The sequence below is a fragment of the Acomys minous genome, assembly GCF_964271855.1.
Source record: "Acomys minous genome assembly, chromosome: 8".
Taxonomy (NCBI): Eukaryota; Metazoa; Chordata; class Mammalia; order Rodentia; family Muridae; genus Acomys; species Acomys minous.
Window position 1 is genome coordinate 71,749,821 of NC_140489.1, and position 22,984 is coordinate 71,772,804.

At 37.6% G+C, this 22,984-nt stretch overlaps 1 protein-coding gene across 11 annotated transcripts in view; it reads right to left on the minus strand.

Moving 5' to 3' along the window:
* Positions 1-22,984, minus strand: part of IMMP2L (inner mitochondrial membrane peptidase subunit 2) — a gene marked incomplete at its 5' end in the record, with an annotated part of 829,477 nt that overhangs the window by 203,963 nt on the left and 602,530 nt on the right. For 10 of the 11 annotated variants that reach the window (XM_084791200.1, XM_084791195.1, XM_084791197.1 and 7 more), the window contains one exon: positions 3,057-3,159. The exons of the other annotated variant lie outside the window; for it this stretch is intronic. In XM_084791200.1, coding sequence (XP_084647326.1) covers positions 3,057-3,159 — 103 coding nt within the window. The remainder of the gene's footprint in view (positions 1-3,056; positions 3,160-22,984) is intronic. 11 annotated transcript variants of the gene reach the window in all.

A 22,984-nucleotide genomic window follows, 5' to 3' on the forward strand; every position in this document is an offset into this window, starting at 1 on the left:
CGTAGCAAGCCAAAGCAGGGTGATACGGGGTTCAGGGCCAGTGTGGGATATACAATAATACTCTGGCTCAACAGGCCAGGCAAATAATAGAATCAAATAAATGTCTCTACCCTAGCTTCAGAGATTAGATTTATAAGGACTGTATGGATTTTTAAAACTGTTTTACATTTTTTTCTTTTCCTAATACTTGATGAGAACTTAGTAGGAAAAAGTTTTCCCATCAAAGATACTAGGAGCAGAACCACAGAGCACTTTCTAAAAGAAAAGAATAGATATTAAAACTCAAAAATACATTAGTATGTTTTCATTCTAGAGAAGATATTTTCCTTAAAATAGGAAAATAGAAACCAGACTAGTTCCCTAAGTGAAAATTAAGAGCTTTGTTTAACTGATAAAAGAAATTTTGCATAAATCTTTCCTACCCAACGAAGGAGGATCACTAGGTTTCAAAATAATATTGTTTTTACTTAATTATTGATTATGTTATAATTAGTGGTTAGATTTCATTTGAAACATTGATGTAAACCAAATGGCATTGAGAAGTAAATGCATCATATTTGTCTCAGTTTTATGTGATATGGTCTCTTATTGTAATAAACACAGTAAGATTGTCATTCACAAGTAGTTATTATTATCTTCCTTTTTAGAAAGAGGACACTTCCACATCTGTTATTGTTTTGTGGGTGTCTTTAATAACCACAGTTCAGTGATTCCAAGCACTGTCATTAAGTGTAAGGCGGGAAAAAGAGCCACATAAGAGCTGTACAATTCACAAGACACATTACAGACACTATGAAATTCCCAGCACACGGCTTACAACTTCATTCTTGTCCTTTAAAAAATGTGATATGAATGTGTGCATTGGTTTGTGCATGTGGACATATGTGTGCCTGGGGTGGTGGGCAGCATTTGCCATCCAAGCTCTGTTCATCTTATATTTTTGAGCCGGAGTCCCTTATTGAACTTGGAGCTCAACAGTTAGCCTAGATTGACTGCCTGGCCAATGGGTCTCAAGGATCCTCTTGTCTCTTTCTTTTCAGTGCTGGGATTATAGGCACATTCCACCATGCCTTGCTTTTTATGTGAGTTCTGGGGGATCAAATTCAGGTCCTTATGCTTATATAACAAGCATTTACCCATGAACCATGCTACTAGCTCTCTTTTTCTTTCTCCAGTATGAAAGCAAAGAGAAATCAACTGATAGTCAGTCTCAATATTTACATAAACAACATTGCACCATCTTCCATTTAATAACGGACAAAATATCAAACCTCTCAAATTTTGGGACTTTATTATTAGTAACTACTTAAAATATACCTGATAGAAACACAATTAGTAATTCATTTCCAAATCACTACAATAACTAATTAAAACTCAGTAAAGTTAACTAATATTTTTATGGACTTGGCCATCAACATAGTACATGTACTCTTATTGGTCAAAGAAATAGAGCTATGTTCAAGTGATTCCCTTTCATTCAAGTTGCTACTTGGGCTCTTCACTACAATTGTCCTGCACTGTGGGCAGTACCAAATATTCCCAACATTTCTCTTTATTTTATCTTTGGTAGAACTTAGATTAAGTATACTTTTTATATAGTTACCATTCAGAGGCAAGTATAAGCCTTATGATTCTTTTTATTTTTTAACATAATTAGTGTGACTAGAAAAAAAATATAGAAGTGGTGTGTTGAAATTTCTCCCACAACTCCATATACTTATTCAAATCTAGCTCTTAAAACGTTTACTGAAGCTGAGTCTACACAGCTATATATTTAGTGGCAATATCACTGGCTCTTCATAACCCTCATAGGAAACTCTTTTTTTTTAGGCACCACATCTTTTAATTTTTGACAAAAAATGAGGCTATTTTTATACAAGCTTGTGTTAGGATGCTAAGTAGTTGTTTTGTCTTATACATGTGTAAAAATACAACTTTGGGAAAGCCAAATGGGCAAAGTTAAGCTTTTAAACAGACGAGAGAAGAAATCAGCTACAGTTTCCATTAACTGAGAAATTGTCCACTTTCATAATGAATTACTGTGAAGACTCATAGAGAAGTTCTTTATGCACTCTAAGTGAAAAAAAATCCATAAGATATCAGAATATTTTCACATACTCTATGGATAAGCATGGAATAGGCTATACCTGTGTTTTTGCTATAAGTTAAATGCTAACAAAATGTCACCTATGAACAGTACCAGAATGTGCCACCCCCAAGCATGTCACTCTGACACAAGGATTACTTTGAGCTAAGAGTACTTGAAAAACAACAGGCATGAGCTGGGCACACCACTCTCCTCCTTTCTTCTTGAGAATAGGAGATTAACACTACCATGTGAAAGCTGCCCTCCCTATAACTGAAGACAAGAAACATTCTTCAATGGAGAGTCATAGCTGTGAAAATTCAGCACAATCTTGTTAAAATAATTCTTACCTTCCTTTAGTCTCTCCACATAATTTAGTTACTTGTCCAAAATTACCTGTCTTTGTGCAAACTAATTCAGCAGCGGGTAAGTTTCACCATTTTTAAGGACCTGTGTTTCTTTATGAGGGCTTTTACGACATCTATAACATATTAAATGTGTATGTGTCATTCTCTGACAATCTGTTTTACATCAGTTTCATTTTCAGACTGAGATGAGACCACAAGAGAAAATCAAGGAAACCCACCTTGCTCCCACACTTATTACTATGATTTTTACTACTATTGTATTGAATAAAATATTTAGAAAATTGATGCCTATATATCTTCTTACATATTTAATTGGTTAAATACTAACTCAAAAAAATAGGTAAAAGGCATTTCTGTGTGGGAAATCAAGATCTTCCAACTGGTAAGTCAGACAGTCATGAAACATACACACACACACACACACACACACACACACACACACACACACACACACACATTTTGATAACCTAAAGGACTTTTCCAACATAAAGTGTTGTTCCATTACAAAGTCTCCAACCAGTCTTGGCTCAAAGAACAGAGCAAATACCTGTTTCCACCTTTGAAATGTAACTTTCTCAGAAACAAGGTTCAACTTGACTCACCGGTCCAAAAGAATTACTGTCAAAACTGTGTCCATGATGATCACCTTCAACCCACATGTGACCACGAGGGACTTTGACCAAGCGGTTTTTGTGTCCAATGGTTCTGAAAACAAACAGCGAGACCAGTGAAATCAAAGAAGGAAGGGGACTTCACAACTTAGATACACAATCAGGAAGGACAGAACAGGTGTTAGAAAGAGGAGAGGGTCTGCCCCTGCCAGGGTGTTCCTGTAGGTATATCGGCAGGGAAACCAACCAAGAGAAGACTTAAGAATAAAAACCAGGTGCAGCTTGACATCAGTCAACTTGGATCAGACTTAAGAAGTCTAATAACAAGCAGTTTACTCCCAACGTGTTTAATCCCTGTATACTTTTGGGAAAAGCCTCCTTATTGCACAAGGAAGCATAATTACATTGAAAGTCAATTCAGGATACATGTCATTTCTTCTAATTAGATAGGCTCTAGATAGGAGTTATCTGTGCTAGCTTAAGGGCCTAAGGGTCTGTATAGAGGTCATTTGGGCTATTAGCCACTGCTGGTCTTGGTTGAGGGAACTTAGGGGATGCTCTCGCTATAAGGGTCATTTATATTACTATCCACCACTGGTCCTGGTTGTAGGAGCTTGATATGACTTGGCCCAACATATCGTGCAGCTTGGCCAAAGAGCTACAGCCAAACTAGGCTGTTAATTACTTACAAGTTACAGCTTTCTGGTTGGAAGCACAGTTTTTTCATGTTTCTGATTGGAAAGAGCTCAGTACTGATGCAAGTTGATGTGCTGGGTTGGTTGGGGGGGCTCCCTTTTCTGAGGAGACGGGGAGGGAGGATGAGGGGAATGTAGAAGGGAGGGACTAGGAAGAGAGGAAGAAAGGAGCTGAGATCAAGATGTAAAGTGAATATATGAATTAAAATAAATTTTAAAAAGAAAAAAGAAAAGACAGTTTTGTGTGTTTAACATTCCTGGCGTCTCTGGAGATCTGTGGGTGCAAGGACCTTCATGCGAAGCTCCCAACAAGCATGAAATTATACAAGTTCCACTCAAGTAAGATATGGTTCATTCTCTAAACTGTCCATGGGAACCATGCATAACAAGTATAGCTTTGGAAAAGCAAAATGGGCAAAGTTTTAAAACAGATCAGACAAACAAGAAATCAGCCGTAGTTTCCATTACCTAAGACATCTTTCACTTTCGTAGAGAGTTAGTGTGAAGATTCATAAATAGAGAATTTCCATATATACTCAAAGGGAAGAAAATCAATGAACTTACAGTGTAGTCACATATTCTGCAGATAAGCATGCAATGTAGTTCTTACTTTGTATAAGGGGAAAAATGCTTAAAGAAAAGACATAAACACCAAAATATAGTTTCTGCTACTTAATTTAATTCATAATATCCTTAATAAATATTTAAAAAAAGTTTAACATACCTTGAAATGAAGATCTATTTGTCTTCTTATACTTGCATTCATGCTAGTGTTCAACTGTTTTAGTTTACTCATGGAAATTACGATTCAAAGCTGAGGGATGGAGGGATGGCTCAGAGGTTTAGAGCACTGGCGGCTCTTCACACGACAGAAGTGCAATCCCCAGTATCCACATAGTGGCTCACAACTGGCTTGTAACTTCAGTTCCAGAGGCTCTGAAACCTCTTTCTACCCTCCATGTGCACCAAACACACATGATAGTGTACAGGTATATATGAAGACAAAACCCTATGTACATAATAAACAAACAAGACTGGGACACTCAGCATTAGTAGGAAGAAAAAGAATCTTGATGACCTCGTGGCATGTATAGTGCCAGTATTAGTAGAAAACTGACCCACACTATATTTTTCTTGAAAACAATCTTTTGAACAGTTCTGAAGAGGAAGTGTCAATGACTGATGACATACAGCAGATATTCATATTCTAAATACAGGAAAGGAAGGGGTTGGGGACAAGCTCTCTCACATTGTAAGTGGCCATGGGAAATGATGCACACTTTGTGTTTTCATTTTATTTTTCTATCTATTCTGAGGATATTTTAAGAGACTAAAATATTCATGCCTGTTGGTCTAATTCTTCTACTTGTAGAAATCAATTGCCAAGACACCAGAACTACGGACAAATGCGTGCTATAAGGGATACTCAGCTGATACTTTTTATAGCACCACTCCAGAAATGAATTTACCCAAATGTCTAGTAGCAAAGTATAGGTAAATAAATTATGAAACACCCAACTAAATGAAAGACAGAATTAAAATAAAGTTTGATTCAAACCCCACAAAAACAATTCCTTGGGGAGCACATAGCTGTGTATTTCCTTCATTTCCTAGAGCATCCTAGAAAACACTAACGTAGACAAGCTTCTCAATAAAGGTTTGCTGAATGAATGAGCAAGCGAGTGAAAATCACCCTGAAAGCCAAAGCATTCAGAAATTGAGCTTGGCAATTTGATATGGACTCTCTCTGAGGCTAGTCTGTTAGTTAGCAAGCTGTGTATGCACAGAAGAATGCACTAAAATGGAAAGTACACATAAATTTGTGCTATAGAAATTGAAACTATTCATTATTGTGGATGGTTTTTAATTTTCAAGATAATTTCAGTGTTGAATTGCTTTGCTTTAGATCAGTAAGTCATCCATGCAAGGAAGCAATATTGTGGCCATTAGAGCCCCACAGTAAGTTAAGGGTTGCTGTTTGTTTCTAATTACTACAGGAAAAGAGGCTTTCAGCTTTTTAGAGAAAAGCAGAAACAAATTCAACACATCTTACCCTTATACACTTTGCAATAGAAACGTTCTTCAATTAAAGTCATTCCATTAGTTCTTGACATCACTGCTGCATGAGCTAGTGTCTAATAACTAATACCACATCGAATGATAGTAACAAGGCGAACTTACAGTTAACTGCTGCAAAGGTATCATCACCTAATATATCCACACATCTGTTCTTGGTATTCAGCTAAGAATTTAGGCTACATTCTTAGAAAGAAAATGAAATAAGTGTGTGTGTGTGTGTGTGTGTGTGTGTGTGTGTGTGTGTGTGTGTGTCTGTGGGTGTGTGTGTGTGTGTCTGTGCGTGCATGTATGTGTGTATGAAAGCATACTATATATTACATTGTGTTAGTAATTATCCAAGGTTTCAAGCATTCACTTTAGGTCTTGCAGTGTGTTTCCCATGGATTAATGGTATTTATGTATGTTCATATCACTCCAGGATATCTCACTGGGGCAAAGAAGTGAAGAATGCACTCAATAAAATAGTCTTATAAGTCACATCTGAATGGTGTAGCTTGCACCTTCTTGCTCCATTTACTCATCTTAACTTACAGTTTTCTGTTGTTAGGGAAGTTCCTATGGAAGGAACCAAAATGAGTCTCAAATATATGAGACCTTTAATTGCTTGGTAGTGACTACTTATTGGGTAGAGAAAGATTCTAAGGACACTAAGTGGCTTGGTAAACTGGGACACAAACACATGAGCTATTGATTCTGTTTTTAAAAGTATAAAATAAATCCAACACAAAATTATATCCACAATGAAATACTAGGCCGAACATATTCTTCTGGAAGCTAGAATGATATAAAAGTCAGATTGAATTTTAGGTGCTAGAAGAATCAAGATACTTGTGACAGAAAATTATAGTACTATCAAAGTGCCAGTGAAGGCAGCAGGTCTCCTTGTGGTGAACATTTTGTATAAGGAACTTAAGCACATGCTTTGTGGCTTGTGCCATTATTTCTTAGCCATTTGCAATCCTTTATTTTCTTTTTTATGCACACTAATATCTGACTTGGGTTCATGGATTTATTTATTTACTGTCTATGTATTCCTGCTAAAATGTGACCTATGGAAATACGCCTTTCTTATAGAATATTCCTAGAGCACAACATGATCAACAAATATTTGTTAAATAAATGACAAAGAAATTTAGAACTGATGAAAAACAATGGCCTAAAGGCATGATAACACTATAGAAAGCACTCTGATTCTAGAACAGGCTAAAGAAACCTCAACCTGAATTCTATGGTTTGCAAACAAGCTTACATGTTACAACAATTTGCCACTTTACAATAGGGTGAGCCTATTAACATCCACCTCAAGCAGGTTCAGATGAAGATTAGCAATGAACCATAAATACTGTGATGGTAATAAACTGTTCAGTTTGTGGAGTTAGCTTATCTTGCTTTAGTTATTTATTTGACAATATCAAGTGACAATATCAAAATTTATCAATTTTGGACAAATTGATAAAATTCAAAGGGGCAGTTTCTCATTTACAGCAGTAGATGAAAGAGGAGAGAAAGAGAAGGAGCACCTAACTCTAAGGTTATTCAATGTGTAAATGTAGCATATACTAAACATCACAGAAATGTATCATCTTCAACTTGAGGCTTTTAAGTAAAGCACCGAGTATGGTTCTGATGCACATTTAATATACAGTAAGTGGTGCTGATTATTTCCAGACTTCTTTAGTCCATTATTTTTCCTTTGTTTTATAATTCAGAATGTGTTGAGGTTCATTATGGGTGAGCATCAATCTCTTCAAATTACCAGGATATGCCTCAATAATTTTTTTCGCACAGTTGTGTAGTGCCTATGACTATTTTTAATGGTACAGTGACTGTTTTTTCCTTTCTTCCTTTTTTCCATTCAGGAACACATTAAAACTCATATGTGAAGGGATATCTATCTATTTGTATATATTCAAATATACAGAGAGCAACAGGTAAAACAAGACAAAACAACAACAACAGAAATGATCTATCTACTGTGGCTTCATCTGCCAGTCTCTTACATATTCCACTGCTACTGTGGTAATACATAGAGGCTTACACAGATAATAGTCAGGTTTGGGGTAAATATTGTAAGTGGAGAACACTGGTAACTATGCCATATGGACAGCATATATTCTATCTCCTAATCTCTTAGAGTGTATCCAACTTCTAAAAATAGTAACCCAGAATATCTTTAAAAATATGGTGGTAAATTATCAGACTAGTTCCTTTTAGGGCTGCCAAGGAAATACAATACTGCTAATAGAATTTCTCTAGAGCAGGAATTTTAAATAGCTTTTTTTCCTCCCAAATGCACATAAAAGACAAGATAATCCTTTAGCTGATTGAGCAGGTAAGTGAAGTGTCAGCCTACAAGGTTGTATGTATCTATAGATTGCAAATAATTCTGGTTTTGACATTCAAAAATGAGTTCTGTATGGTATTTTAACTACCTGTCTTAGAGGAGACATTTTTAGTACTAGCTTCACCAAGACAAGTTACCCAGGCCTTATAAAGGGAATGAGGAATGATTGCTTCCAATTTGATTTGACCTTGAAAACAATGTGCTTAAGTCTCTGTATCTTTCAAGTATCATCGCTGAATACAAAAGTTCTGCCCATGTAATTCTTAGAACTATAAGAAGATAAGTGCTTATTAAATGTTTCTCTCTGTGTTTTTTTCTTGTGCATATGTGCTCTCTCCCCTTCTCAGTAATTTGTATTCATAATTCATGATTCATTAGGGATATCATTTTAAGGTCATTTATTGAATTTTCTACAAGTACAAAGCAGTGATGACCTGCAAGGCTAACTGCTATCTGAATCCCAGGCCCACTGAGTTTTTATTTTCTTAAGGGAAGCCCTGTAATCACTGATCCTCCGTGGCTTCCACTTCAGTTTCTGTCCTGAGTCCTACTTCCAATCCTGCCTCTACCTCTATCCCTCCATCCCCTCCCCACCTCTGCTTTCCTCAATTATGGAATATCACTTGTAAGTTGAGGTGAAATAATCCTTCCTCCTCAAGTTGTTTTGCGTCAGTGTTGTATAACAGCAACAGAAAAGCAGACTACTGCAGCGAATAGGAATAAGCATGTATTTGTATGGAAACATAGTTTTATTCTTATAGGTAAAGAATCTAGGAGGGAAATTTTCATAATAAAAATAATATTTAACTTCAAAAAAAGAATTGTCAAGGTTATAGTTCTGATGTGCAAAAGGAAGTAAGTGGTTGATGTAAATGTTTGCTAAGATTTTTCTAATTGACTTAGGGAAAACTAGAAATATTTATCTTTTTATAGCTAATTAAAATGGATACAGGAACGGAAAAAAGATGAAATTTAGCTATTATCAGTAATCATAATAAAGTGAGCTGATGTTATTGAAAGAGAAATATCTTTTTGAAAAAATCTAGTTTATACAATATAGATTATAGAATAACTTGTACAGTCACTATGGAAATCAGTATGGTAGTTCCTCAGAAAATTGAGAGTTGATTTACCTCAAGTCTCAGATATACCATTCTTAGGCATATATCCAAAAAGTGTTCTATCCAACTACAAGACACTTGCTCAGCTATCTTCATAGTAGCTTTATTCAAAATGGTCAGAAACTCAAACAACCTAGATGCACCTCAATTAAAGAATAGATAAAGGAAATATGGTACATTGGCACTTTGGATTTATTACTCAGCAGTTAAAAAAATGACATCATAAAATTTGCAGGCAAGTGGATGGAGCTAGAAAAAAATCATGAGTGAGGTGAGGTGACCCACACCTAGAAAGACAAGCATAGTATGTACTCACTTATAAGTGGCTATTAGCTGTTAAGTAAATGATAATCTTACTACAATCCACAGACCCAGGGAGGCTACGTAACAAGAATGAAACTAGGGGGACTCATAGATCTCCCTGTGAAGGGGAAATAGAATAGATTTTGTGGGTGGACTAAGGTCAGGTGGGATGGGAAAAGAAGGAATCACATTGTGTGGGGGGGGGGGATATAGAAAGAGTAGAGAGAGAGAAGAAACTGAAGGACATTTGAGGAAAGAGACGTGGAAATCTAGTGCAATAGAAACTCCCAGGATTCTAGAGAGAGACTCCTAGTAATGCAGGGTATGAATCCTGAACCAGCCATCTTCTTTTCCCAAGCATTTTTCAGTGGTAGAACTGGTACACCAACCCAGCCACAAAACTTTGACCTACAATCTTGCCTGCAAGATGTACTAGGGCAATGGTGGCACAGAAATTGCTTGTGGAAGCAGCCAACCAATGACTTGTCTAATTTGAGTCCCATGCTATGGGAGGGAGTCCATGCCAGACACTGCTTGGATGACCAGGAGCTGGAGGCCAGATAGTCCAGAGACTACTGCTAGAACCAAACGTGACAGCCCACAGAATCAAGTCATGGGAGTCACAAAGGCTGAAGCTGCATGGGTCTGTGCTAGATCCTCTGCAAATGTTAAGGTTGTTGGCTTAGTGTTTTTTTGGGGGGGACGAGGGGACTCCTGACAGTAGGGAGGGGGTATCTCTGTCTCCATTGCCTGCTCTTGGGTTGCTTCACCTAGCCTCATGTGAAGGCTTGTGCCTCATCTTATTGTTATCTTGTTGTGTTGGTTCAATTGATACTCCTGGGAGGCAGGTTTCTTTAGGAGGAAAGATGGGGGGTATAATCTATCTGGGGGAGAAGAAAGGTAAGGGGGCGGAGAGGAGTGGAGAGAGGGGAATTTGCAATCAGAATGTATTGTACGAGAGATGAATAAAAAGTCTTTTAAGGGGTATAGAATTTGCATGCTGTTTTATGCAAAGGCTATTTATGAGAGAAATATATAAAGGAGAGAAATTTGGATAATAATAACAATAGTATAGCAGTAAGTTAGGAAACAGTAACTATATTAATATTAGACCAAATGAGATCGTGTCTCCAAGATGGGATCTGATTTTAAATTGGCTATAAGCACAAAAGATTATGCGTTTGTTCTATCATACAAAGGAGTTTTATGGAGGAAAATGTTCCTAAATGCCTTTGATGGATCTGGTTAAATTTAGATTCTTAATATACATGACCAGAGTGTTTTAAAAATTCCTAAGAACTTTTGCCTATGACAACACGGCAAGCCATTTTACTCTGAATACTCATTTTCTACTGCAACCCCAAATTCTGCCTATTGTCTGCTTTGTAACAAAATGCCAACACAGGAAGACTCACATGCTTTCACTTGTCACATGAGTTAAAGGGAAAGTGCCACAAAAAATAAATAGATTGTGATTTTAGGTAAATAACGCAGCAATATCCCAAGGACGCTAGGTTGCCTATGGTTAAAGGTGATTGCATTTCTTTGGATCACAATTCTGAATACCTTAGAAATGATCTAATGGCTCTTACTTGTACAGATAAAGATGTGGAGGTCAAAGGCTTTAAGTAGTGTCATCTAGCTAGTAAGTCACAAGGCACTGACTATAGAAAGTGTACTCCACAACCTCCTTTCCACGCAGTGTGCATCATGACAACTCAAGATGCAAAAAAGAGATCTTAACATCTATTCCCTAGAAAAAAAGAGAAATATTATTTTATTCACAGATGCTAGGCTGTTGCTAGGTGATTGGAACACAAAGCTCCAATACCATAAAGTTGCCAAATTGAGTTTTCAAATGTAGCCCAAATGCCCTTAGTGTAGCTAAAAATTATTTTAATAATGAAGATCCTTGATGCATTTTTCTAAATTTAGATTATAGGAGTATAAATACAACAATTAGAGAATAAACACAATAATTTTTGTATTATGTTTTCACATGTTCATCACACATTTAAGAAGTGTAAGAAGTATCTGTGTCCGAGTCCGTCCCTGCTCTCCACACAACTGTCCATTGGGTAGATCTGAACAGGGGGTCTAACTCTGGTGCCCCATATCTGACCACTTCCCCTTGGCGGGGAGGCCTGGTGGCACTCAGGGAAAGGGGAAGCAGGCTGCCTGGGGAAGACTTGATAGGCTGTGACCATATGGTGGGGGAGGAGGTCCCCTTCTGTCACAGGCCTGGGAGAGGGGAATAGGGTGAAAGAGGGAAGGAGCGGGGAATGGGAAGATAAAAGTTGAGGGGACAACTGAGACGTAATCTGAATAAATTATTTAAATAAAAAAGAGAAGTATCTGTGAGTATCTATGAAAATGACCACAGATTATTAGTATCAGATTCCATTAGTCCCTTCAGGCCATGGATAAAACCTGGGCTGAACAACCCAGGTGTGTTCATTTCTTTTGGAGTCTGAGTCAATGTTCACTGAATGACACTACATAAAATTACATAGACAATGTAAGCGATGATGTAAAAAAGATTATATCCAATCTTTTTGACTGATAATAAACCACACCCAGAAAATTAAAACAAGGTGCACGAGATGCGGCTCAGTGGTTAAAAGGATGGTCAGGGTTTGATTTCTAGCACGCACATGGCAGTTGTCAACCATCTGTAAATCAATTACTAGGAGACCCAATGTTCTCTTCCTGTTTCTGTGGGCACTGCATAAAAGTGATGCACATACACTGATACAGCCAATTACATGTACATAGCATAACAATAAGTAAATCTTTTAAAAATTTAGAGCAAAAGAAAGAAAACCATCAGTGAAATATGTACAAAGACAGATTAAAGTATTATAACAAAATTCAAAAAAATTGGAAACACAAAATTGATTTATAGAGGAATAAATCAATAAATGAGGATCAAACACTGTTAAGTGAACAAATGTTTAAAGGATGATATTGCTTTAAGCCATCATAAACAGGAAATACATTATGGATATTTGAATCAAGATATGAATTAGCTGACTGATGTGAACAGAATAAAAAGGTAGTATGAAATTCAAATCTTATTTGTGAAAAGTTTTTAATTAGGAAGTATTTCAAGGAACAGTATCAAAAATTATAGTGGTTTGTAAATCACTTTCCACTGAAAACACTTAATGCAGAAAAATGTAAATAAATTTACATGCTAATTTTAAAGACATTATTATTTTTTTCACTCAAATATTCTGCATGCTCTTATGTCTACCAACTTATGCAGAAGTATACTGAGTTAAATTTTTATACAAGTCAAAGTATTAGGATTATGATTTCAGGTATCAGATAAGCTGTCAGAATATAGAAAACATCATGCCACATATTCAAATCTACATCTGACTTTTATATATTCAAATTTTGTTTCAGCTGAAATGATGACTGGGGCTATGAAATGCCGAAGATGCAAGTGACACAATCAGGTTACTTACTGGTCAATTGAGCCTAATGGGAAAGAGAAAGAATGACCCAACTTTATTATTCCATGCATGACTTCCTCGCAAGCCAACTTAAATAAAACAGTAAACTTGTGGTGCATAGTTTTATTTTTCAAAATAAAGTCAGTATTTTTTATAAATTGGATTGTTACATTTGTTCCCCACATCCTCTCTAGAAGTAATTTCCCAGAGGCCTGTGCATCATTCACTGCTCCATTTGTTGATCATTTCAACATGCTAGTTGGGATGTGGGAAAGTCGCATCTCAATGCTCTTGTTGTAAGGCTCAATAATGCCTAAATGTTTCAGGAAATTTGCACAGTGTTCCATGTTTTGATCACTCTGTGCTATACAATGGTAAGTTTTTATATTAAAGGGAATGTATGTTGTTTTATCTCTTAAACATTTAATGGTCTTTGAGTTACTTAATTAATTAGAAAAAAAGAATTCCTCATAGATAAAGAATTCATTGCGTGGAGACCCAAAACCTCTCTTGAGGAATCTTATTTTGAATAGGGAAAAAAATGTGAGACAGGAAAGAAAAGAGAAATCTCCAATCCAGAGAGAACACAACTGAATGCCTCTGTGGAGGACCAGGTGTCTTAGGGTTTCAGCTTCCTTAATTGTAAAGAATGACAATAGAACACACTACTCTTTCATTAGTACTTGCCAAATAATATTCCATAATATAATGGAAGATATTACTTCCATAATTATAGAATATGCCCAGCTATATTTTTTATCATCTAAGACATCTAGAAAAGTATTCTCTAAATTAAATGACTTTAAAAATATATGTTAAGTATCCACTAGTATCAAGAATTGTTAGGTTCTAAAGATGCAAACATAAACATGAGAAAAGCATGGACCAGACAACTCACAGATTAAGCAGACAATTTAAACAGATAATGTCATTGAAAATAGTAAGAATACAATCTCAGAGGTGCAGATATGGAAAGTAGAGAAATGAACAAAAGATACCGTATTCATTGCTACAGGAATTGTTTAAAAGAAAAATAAAACATTTGGTACACTGTATTCATATTTCTGAAAACATGAAGCTCCAGTGTTCTATATAATAACATAAAAAACCAATATACATGAAACATTAAGGAAAATATGTACAATTTTGCAAACAATTTAACAAGTCAGTATTTTTTTTTCAAATAACACAGTAGCTGGAAGCTGTACTATCAACTGGGGTAGAAGAATTCTTTTTTTTAAGAGATGAATTGGCATTTTGTTTTGAGAAATACAAAGAAATCCAAATATTTAAAAACTAAACATAATAGGATAACAGTAGATATAGACAGAAACAAATAGAAAATTTCTCTCTCTCTCTCTCTCTCTCTCTCTCTCTCTCTCTCTCTCTCTCTCTCTCTTCTCTCTCTGTCTCTGTCTCTCTCTCTGTCTCTCTCTCTCTCTCTCTCTCTCTCTCTCTCTCTCTCTCTCTGTGTGTGTGTGTGTGTGTGTGTGTGTGTGTGTGTGTGTGTGTGTGTGTGTATACGTATACCAGTAGTCAGGAAGACAGGAGTTACAGCCAACAACATAGATAATCCTTTATGATAAGTAACTAGCTCTATTGATGCGATGGATTGGAAGAATATACACCATCTCATATTGATGTTGGGTATGTATGAAAATGAATAATCTTTTTGGAAAGCAGCCTAGCAGTATCTATTAAGTTATAAAAAGAACCATTTGCCTTACAATTCAGTAATCCTACTCCTGGATTCAAGTGCAACAAATATGTAAGAACACAGCAATGAAAGAGATGGCTCAGGGGTTAAGAGCACATGCTGCTCTCTCAGAGGACTGAGTTCCCAGCACCTACACCAGGTAATTTATCCAATGCCCTCCTCTGTAACCTCCTTTACATACATGACAATAGCACACACACACACACACACACACACACACACACACAGAGAGAGAGAGAGAGAGAGAGAGGTTCTAAGATATATAAAGACAGGTACAACAATATCTGTTCTACTTTCTGTTCTTATGGCATGGTTCATAGTGACAACAGGGATGGCAGAGAGTACATATGGCAGAGCATTTGTCTAGTCAGTCCAGCTGGTTAGATCGCCAGCATCATACAGATTAAAAAAAAAAAAAAAAGAGGCAAAACTCCAGTGGACTGGTTCAACAACACTGTGTCCATACCAGGGAGTTCTGTGCAGCAGAAATTTCAAATGACTAGTGAGACTTTTCAGAAACTTGTTAAAGGATGAAAACCAAAAGTGCATGTCATTTCTTCCTTTTAGCTGAAGGGAAATAAAACAAGTTCAAAATATTTAAATATGGACACAGGAAACATGAGGTTGCATAAAGAAAACTCTGGGAATGTAGAAAAGGCTACACACTAAGGGGTGGTGTGACCCAAAAGATGATAGAAAAGAAAAAACTGTAAAATCAAAAGGAGAAAAAAAGCAAACACGACTTCTATATTAAACACTGTATTACTATATTTATGCATTCACATACATTATATGAAGACTCACGTAAAAATAAATCTCAGTAAACTGATAAAGTGAATATACTTACACAGATATAAAGATGTAAACACTAGCAATTTTTATAGACTTGAAATTAAGTGGAAATAAACATTATTTTATAAATTCTGGCAGTATAAAGGTATAAAATGAAATTTCTCCTGCAATTCCTTCATTTGGTTATTTGTCTTCTTAGATTTGATAAATTAGTAAACAAATGTTGGCAGTGATCAGTGAAAAAGGAAAAATGGAGTCTGTATTAGTCAGGTTCTCTAGAGAAACAGAACGTATAGAATGAATTTACATACATATTATGAATGTATACATATATATATTTTATTAGAATGGCTTGCAGGCTGTGGTCCAGCTAGTCCAACTATGGCTCTCTACCAACTGAAAGTCCAAGAGTCCAGGAGCTGGTTGAGTCAGTGAGGTTGGATGTCTCGGGGTCTTCACTGTACTCTAGAACCCTGAAGACGTAGGCTCTAATGCCAGTGAAGGAATGGACTTGCCAGCAAGAGGGAGAGCAAGCCAGCAAGGACTGCTCTTCCTTTTTCCATGTCTTTTAATACAGGCTGCCACCAAAAGATGTGGCCCAGATTAAAGATGGTTCTTTCCACCTCAAAAGATGTGGAATAAAATGGGTCTTTCCACGTCACATGATTTAATTGAGAAAAAAATTTCCTCAAAGGTATACCTAGATACTTGGGTTTTAGTTAATTCCAGATGTAGTCAAGTTGATAACCAAGAATAGCCATCACGGGGGCAAAGGAATGGTTCTTCCTTTTCCCAAAGCCAGGTATCTGCAACTGCTACTTTTCAAATGCAAACTCCAGCAGACACTGCACCACCGCTGTTCTTTTTGAGCACTATGCTGGATTGCTTCGTATGAAGCCAAAAGTTTAGCATTTATTTTCAACGAAGGAAAAAGATAAAATCTGAAACCGAATTCAACCAAAATTCATGTTTGCTATATTCCTTGGGATTGTTCCTCATCTATAATTGAAATTGAAAGGGTGGATTTGAGAGCAAGTAGGAACTGAGGCAATTGTTCAGTATGTAAGTGCCTGCTGTAAAAGCATGGACCTGAATCCCAGTGACTTTGTAATAAATCCAGTGCAATAGCCTGTACCTGTAATCATGTATACACACAGTGTGAGTGGTATAGGTAGGAAGATTCCAGTCATTGGGGCACACTGGCTAGCCCATTTAGACAAGTCAGTGAGCCCCAGGTCAGTGACAGTGTATGTCTCAAAATGTTAGGTAGAGAATGACTGACGATGACATCCAACATCAACTTCTAGCCTCCACACACATGCACACAAAAATACATACACACACACACACACACACACACACACACACACACACACACACACACACACATTCACACACACACACACAATCAGGATTAGGATTACTTGCTGATGGGCCATTTTTCAGTTGGCTCTTCTTGTCCCACAATTGACAAAGAATCGAAGGCCACACTCTGGCTCCAAAATTAACGCTTGTTCTCAGGGAAGGAATTTAAGCATGATTCTCTCTGGGCACCTAGACAAAGCTTTTCTCTCTGGAGGGGATGCTCAGGAAGCCCTTGCACTTGAATTCATGTGTTAATAATGCAAGGCTGTGAATTCTTCTAGGACTAAAGATGGCTCTTCAATCAAGGCTCAAGAAGACATCAACTTTCTTGAAGATATTTTCTTGGACTTTATCTTTTTTTTTTTTGGATGTGTACAGTTATATTTTGTTTTGTTTTGTTTTGTTTTGTTTTGTTGGTTTTTCGAGACAGGGTTTCTCTATGTATCCTAGGCTGTCCTGGACCCACTTTTATAGACCAGTCTGGCCTCGAACTCACCGCGATCCGCCTGCCTCTGCCTCCCGAGTGTTGGGGCTACTATATTTTGTTGATAATGTTCACACTTAATTACTGCCTGCAAAGCTATATTATAATGTTGGTAACACTGTGCCTATGTAAGAATGAGAATACATTGGCAGTCTGAAGACTTTCTTCCTTTTCCAAGGATAATACTATTACATGGTGGGAGGGCTCCTCCCTATGAATTCCCTGGGCCACCAAGCATGAATGGGATTAAAGACCAGAGCATCTGCATGTCAAGTGGTTTGCTATAAAACACCAAGTTTCCTTAAAGCTTCCAAGCATATTTTATGCCTTGCATATCTTCAAATATTTCCTACCAATTATCTAAGCCACAAGTAACTGCTGAGCAATTTTCTCTACTGCCAAAAAATTAGTATATATGCATATAGCCACAAATAACTAAGTGAAATGTGATTGAACTTGGAATGTAAAAACTGGCATTGGCTTTAGTCAGGCCAGCAAGGTAAGTAGATTATATGATAAATTGTTGTCACTGAAACAGCTAAACTTTGTGAATTTACTGTTTCTCAGTAAATACCAGCATCATAGAAAGGCACAAATGTATCTGTTTGTTTCTAGCACACACATTCACAACTTTCCTTCCTTCCTCTTTTCTTCTTTCTTTCTCTCACTAGGATTTCATACCAAACCCAACACTAGCTTGAAACCTCCTATGAACCCCAGGCTGGCCTCAAATTCATGGCAGTCCTATCAGTTTCCTAAGTGCTGGGATTATGACATGAAATTCTCTGATCTCTACCTAGGCTTAAAGCTAGCCTTGACATTGTTGGTCAGCTATGAAACACCCATATTCTGGAACCAGGTTCCTCCCCACCTTCTATAACTCAGCACCAAGGGCACCATCATCATTGGTAGCCAATGGGACACATTCTACCATCCCAGCCATCTCCATATTTTCCCTATGTGCATGTCCCATACCTTCCTATAAAACCTGCCTTCAAGACTTGGCCTGTCGCTGTCACCATCCTGGTCAGAGGCAGACATTTTGAATACTCCCTTTCCCAAAAATCTCTTTTGTGAGGTCTGTTGAGTGGTGTGATTTTTGTGCATTCCTTGGCCCCTGATTGCCAAGCTACTCTTTCACCACAAAACTCTTTCAGACACTATGGACATTTTCAGGCAAATAATACCTACACATCTGGATGACTTTGTGTGGTGCTAGACTGAGTAGTACCTTTGGCTTTTGTGACTCATATCACATGAGCACCCACACTGCAGCTCTCACCATCAAAATGATCACTAGATACTTTGAAATGCCCCCTTGCTATAGTAACCTTGGACTACTCTGGACTGTACCCCATTCTTTCACTGGTAACATTAGAAATATAAATGTCAGCTTAGCCATTCCTTGAAACTAAAATTACCATGTAAAAGTTGAAGGTATTTAGGCTGTGGCCTAAATTTCGTCTCTAGCCCTGGGTAGAGACGTAGCATTTCAACATTCCTGAAATTAGAGGAGATGGGTGATGAAAGCTTCTTCTCAGTGCAGACGCTGGCAGCTGCAGCCATGGCTCCTACCAGCCATCACTATGGAGCCTCTGCCCCGGGGCTTGCCTGCTTTCCTATATTAGAAATAGAAAAAGATAACTTTTACTCTTCTTTATCCTCTTTTCAGACACTGGCCAAAGGCACAATGCTTTCCTGGAACTGTCCTTTTGCACTCTTTCTCTGAAACCCCCGCTTTCTGTGTGGCATCTTGTCAACTTCCATTGCAACCTGTTCTGCTTACCTTGTCCTACCTGGTGAGATTTGCTTCTTGCCTGCTATTTGTTTTTCTCTAAAACTCTAACAACGTTGACCCAACATTGAAGGATTAAGGACCTAAAAGCCTCCCTTGTGTGAACCTAGAGACTCTAGATAGGAGAGTTGACTTGATTGCTAACACCTGTGGAAAATTCTGATACACTCAACATACCAACCCCACCAGTGCCCACCACTCTGGGACTGCAGAGGAACTGAGCTGTAGCTGGAATCCTCCATTCCAAATGTTCTCCTTTGCACACTATAAAACCCTCAAACCTCATGTGCCATAGGGGCACAGCTTCCGCTACCATAGAGAAAGCAGAGTCTTTTAATGATTGTTATTAAAGAGCAGTTCTGATTCTGGAGTGGCGTGTTAGCCTTCATTTGTTTTCATATCACTTGCATCAATACTAGCTAACAGTCATTTCCTTTAGACTAACAAGACTAAGAACCCCAAAGGGGGACCTCAGTTTCTCTAGCAACACTCTGGTGTGTCAAACCACCCCATTTGGATATATCTCCACCATCCTCACCTCCTTGCCGCCATTTTCATCTCAATGGCCTCCAAAGACCACTATGCCTCCTGGCATGCTCCCCTTCTTCTCTCCCTGCAAGGAACTTCCAGCAGGATCATCTTCTGGCCTAGTTTTTGTTTTGTGTCCCATTCATATGTCTTTTTTCTACTTCCAATAGCTTCTCTTATACTCTGTCCCTTAGCATGCTTTTCCCCACAGCTCTAAACCACACTTTAGTTTAGCTGTATAACCTCTTGATTTACTTTACTTCAGTTTCCCTTGTCTGAATAAAAATTCGACAAGGGCATATATGTAAACATTTTGTGGAGCACTGTCTTCCTAATTTCTAAAGCTGTGCCTGTTGGTATTTTCTGTGGATACTCAATAAATACATATTGAGGGTGAATGAGTATGGATTCTGCTAGTTGTTCCCTTAAAAATACGATAAGCAATTTGAGGTTGCGATTTCTCTCATTTTATTATAGCACAATATCTTAAATTGAAAAGGATTTTTAAAATCTTCAGATAACACAATCGTTTTGCAGATAAGAAATGTGAGACCTGGAGAAGCTAAATAGACTGCCAACAGTGATAGTCTTAGTCTGTGAAAATCGAGCTTTTAAAGCTGAAATGTTAAAACACAAATCCCTCTTTGTAGGCATCTTATCCATAGAAATGAACCTTCATTTTAAAGTTTAGAAAACTTCAAAATGGACCTAAGTACAGGCACTGGCTATAAATACTGCAGTTATTGAGGAAAGCTAACATAGTACCTTAAACGTGGGTAGGAAATGTTAGGCAGTGTGATGGTTAGAGCTGCCTGCCTGACAGAATCTAGATTTACCTGGGAGATGGGCACGCCCATGCCCGTGCCAGTAAGGCTCTTCCTTGACTACTTTACCTGCTATGGGAAGACTCATCTTAAGTGTGGGTGGGGCCATTTCCCGTGGAGGGAAAGAACTCTGGGCTGTACATAAAATAGATAAAGAAAGCTGAGCACAGACATGGTCCTGTTCTAATTGCAGTCCTGAGGGTTCAACTGCTTTAAACTCCTGCTGCCTTGACATCATTACCAAGGCAGACTGTACCTTGAATTGTGAGCTAAAATAAAACTGTTCTTTAGTATTTTAATGTGTTTTTTATTCATCCTTTGAGAACGTCATACAGTACAGTTCTTATCATATTCTTTCTTCTCCTGTAACTCCTAGGTCCTTCCCCTCATCCGAGCCTCCCAACTTCATGTTCTTTTCCTCTCTTAGAAAAAGGCAAAAACACAACCAAGAAACAGAATGAAAAGAAAACTGACACTAGAAAACACTGGGCCCAGTTGATGTTGGCTAACTACTTGTGAGCCTGGGACCCATCCTGGAGTGGTCAATATACCCACTGTCAGTCCACGGAAGAACACCGATTTCCACTCTCCTCATAGCTTCTTGGCTAGGGTTGGACTTTGAGTCCACTTCCCCTTCTCTGAGGTTTCCTAAAATATAGTCATAGCTAAAAGAAATTTAAATGGAGCCAAAATATAATGGGGAAGAAAATATCCAAACTAGGCTTTGTAAGCTACCAAATAAACCCCAATACAAGAAATGGGTCGTATCTTTTTGAACCATTGACAAAAAGAGACCCGCAAAACCCCTTGCTGCTTTTGTCGTATCTTCTCACCTCAGTAGTAGGAAACACTAAGACTAGACGTACTACAGCAGAAAATGTGTATATGTGCTATACATCTGTTTGTGTGTGTGTGTGAGAGTGTGTTTGTGTGCCACATATAGTTTGCATGTATTTATTCTGATTCTATTGAGTATCTTTTCACTATGATTGCTTCCTCTATTATGTAAAAACTAATTAGTCCGATGAGTTCCATGTGTATATTTCTGTTTTTGAAGACTGAGATTTTAGTATTGTGTCCACATCACCAGCAAAATTAGTGATACAGACTTTTCTCTTACTTCCCCTTAGTTTACTTCCCTTCTAGAAGCTTGGGGATTGCAAGTAAGTAAGATGGCAAGATCCTCTGAGTTGATTATTATGCAAGGCACAAACTAAGGGTCCAAATTCATTCTTTCATTCTTGGCATGTACATACCCTGATTTTCCTAAGACCATGTTTTGAAGAAGCTGTTCTTTCCTGACTGTCTATTCTGAGCAATCTTCTCAAAGGTCAGGCTTTTTGTTTTGTTTTTTTCTTTTTCTTTTCTTAAAGTATAATTTCCACTTTTCCCAGATGATTTTCTTCTGTCTTTATGAAGCCAGTACTTTACATGGACTGTGGAGGAGATTACAGGTCAGAACTACCACATCAAAATCATGATGAGAATGTCAAGTCCTCCCAGTCTTCCCAAGATCAGTTTTTGACCACCTGGCTATAGATGGCATGGCTCCCTCAGGAATGCAACTTGAAATAGATCTTGGGAAGTACATAAGTGTTAAAGACACTTGGTTCGGAAATGTCCATTTATTATCTAAGTGGATAATGGTTGGCATTTGCTTCTACAATGATCTGCATGGAGAACTTCTTAATGGCCTGTCTTTGGGCATACAGTTCATAAAAGCAAAGTAAGTGAACATGACTAAGGCCCTTTTGGTGTGACAATTATTTCTTCTTGTTTTGGCAGTCTTGGAGCTAAGATCCAAAAGCATCAAAGGACATTTATATGCATGGATTTGTCTCCAGGGTGTGTTATTTTCAGTTCAGTCCCTACATGTATATTATTATATGCATAGCAGACTCCTTTTATTATTATAGTTTGATTCTTACTGGGTACAAACCAAGTTACCTTCTGTTAACAGTGTGCTATACACCAGTCACCATGAAAGATAAATATTCATCTGTAAACCTCTAGCACATCTGTGGTTAAACAGCTATTAGTCACAAGAAGCGAATCCAAGAGAGGTCTGTGTTTCTTCCGAAGCACCAGAAACACATAATTACCATAATCTCCAACTCTTCTGATTGGATACCTATCCCATTCTAACAAAAGCAGTCCTGTTTCACCCTTATCAAAAACCATTCCACTTAGATAATAAATGCTTATAATTATATTCTCTCCATGATTGCAAAATGCCATGTTGATTAGATGAAACAGGCTTGCCATGGAAACCTCTATATTCACTAAACCCCTATGTTGCCAATTACTGCCTCTCTCCACTGTGTTATTCATTTAGACATATGCCTTGTAGTTATGTGTCTCTACCAACAGGCTTTCTCTGCTGCAAATGATCAGCCTGACTTTAATGCATA